We start from the raw sequence: 1,893 nt of genomic DNA, 5'->3' as shown, positions 1-1,893 counted from the left end.
ACAAGTGTAGTATATAAGGGACCTACAGCCATCCACTGTGTATTGGGCAGTTGTTACCACAATAAGCACCAGTGTAAGAGAATATTAAATAAGCAGGTTTTTGAAGGTACATTTTAGCTTAAGTTTTTTTTTTTTAGGTTAGTTTTTTTAGGTTAGGTTTTTAGGTTACAGTAGCTTAGATAACTTGAAGTTGACTTAGAAGTATTTAAAACATTGTATCAATAAATATCACCAGTTATATATAAAACAAATACTATGTTGTATATGATAGCTGCGTTATATAGGTACCCTAAAAAGAACAGTATTAACTCAGCAGTAGATCATATCATCACTGACTGTCATTATAGATAGTGATTTCAGTCATGTCGGTTTTATAAATTAGTAACTGATGTAAAACAGTCAGCTGCTATATGGGAGTTACTAATGCATATTCCTCTAGGTATGTCTTATTTTATATAGAAGCAATTATATTTATCATGAAGTAATCCTTTGGTTTTATAAAAATACACGGAAATGTGACATTGGCAATATAAAATGGCAATAGTCAACTAGGGCTACAATTTAAAAATAAAATAATTACCTTTATTTTAGGACTGCAGTCAATTATGCTATGAAAATAAATCCCTGTGATTAATAATTTATATCTGTGATATTAACCTGATATTACTCTGCAGCATGGAAATTGAAAAACCTAATTGTTCCCAATTTCAAAACGTATCTTTCTGTTCAACAAATCATTATTTTGGCACCCGTTTAGGACTTTACATGTTCTTTACATGTTCCATAACTATTACCATCTTTGGAAACTTTGGTATTATTATTACTATTGCCCATTTCAAAAAGCTTCATTCAGCAACAAACCTTCTTATTCTTTCCTTGGCATCAACTGATATGTGTATTGGAATATTTATAATGCCATACAGCATGGTAAGAACAGTGGAAAACTGCTGGTATTTTGGAAACGTGTACTGTAATATACATTATGGTTTTGACATGACTTTAGGTGTCATTTCTATTTTTCACCTGTGTATAATTGCAGTTGACAGGTTATATGCCGTGTGTAAGCCACTCCATTACCCTGTAAAGATTACCCTGCCTGTCATTAAAAGGTTGGTGTTTTTTTGCTGGTTAACTCCTATGATATTTTCATTGGGATTGGTTATATCAAATTCTCATGTGTCTGGCATTGAGGGATATGATCTTCTAGTCCAATGTTTCAATGTGTGTCCAATCACATTTAACAAATTATGGTCAGTAGTTGTTTTCTTTACATGCTTTTTCTCTCCAGGAGCTGTAATGGTTGGAATCTATGTGAAAATATTTCTGGTGTCCCAAAAACATTCAAAGCTTATAAAGAATGCAATTGTGGATTCAAACAGATCACAAACAGTTTCCAGGAGGAAAGAGCACAAGGCAGCTAGGAAACTAGCCATTTTGATGGGTGTCTTCCTTAGCTGCTGGATGCCATTTTTTGTAACTTTATTAATTGATCCATTTGTGAACTTTACAACACCAAAAGTATTTTTTGAAGTATTTAACTGGTTTAGCTATATAAACTCAACATGTAACCCTATTCTGTATGGTTTTCTCTATCCATGGTTTAGAAAAGGTCTAAAACATATCATCTCTAGTAAAATTTGTTATTCTGATGCTTGTGCAAATCTGTTTCCTGATGAATAGGAAATTATATAAGAGAAACAGAAAGTTGGAAGGGGTAGAGAAGTGCAACATTCATAGTGTAGCATGTAAAGTGTATTTTTAATAGAAAATATAAAAAAGCACTCTCAAAGATAATATAGAGCTCAGCATGACAGTCAGGTAGCCTCTGGGACAGAGATCAGACACGCAACAAGGATGCCTTGCCTTGGCCACTGACAAGGGAGCAAAGGTGGA

General features: G+C 33.3%; 1 protein-coding gene across 1 annotated transcript; it reads left to right on the top strand.

Annotated features, from left to right (window-relative positions):
* The first annotated feature begins 675 nt into the window (after positions 1–675).
* LOC141141533 (trace amine-associated receptor 3-like) lies at positions 676–1,680 on the top strand. The gene has a single exon (XM_073629135.1). The coding sequence runs from the start codon at positions 676–678 to the stop codon at positions 1,678–1,680; it is 1,005 nt and encodes a 334-aa protein (XP_073485236.1).
* Positions 1,681–1,893: the final 213 nt, after the last annotated feature.

The sequence above is a fragment of the Aquarana catesbeiana genome, linkage group LG04 (genome assembly GCF_042186555.1).
Source record: "Aquarana catesbeiana isolate 2022-GZ linkage group LG04, ASM4218655v1, whole genome shotgun sequence".
In the NCBI taxonomy this organism is placed as follows: domain Eukaryota; kingdom Metazoa; phylum Chordata; class Amphibia; order Anura; family Ranidae; genus Aquarana; species Aquarana catesbeiana.
This window is presented reverse-complemented; position numbering and strand designations above follow the sequence as displayed.

Coding starts and splice junctions, on each gene's coding strand:
- LOC141141533 (XM_073629135.1), top strand. CDS start 676: ATGGAAATTGAAAAACCTAATTGTTCCCAATTTCAAAACGTATCTTTC.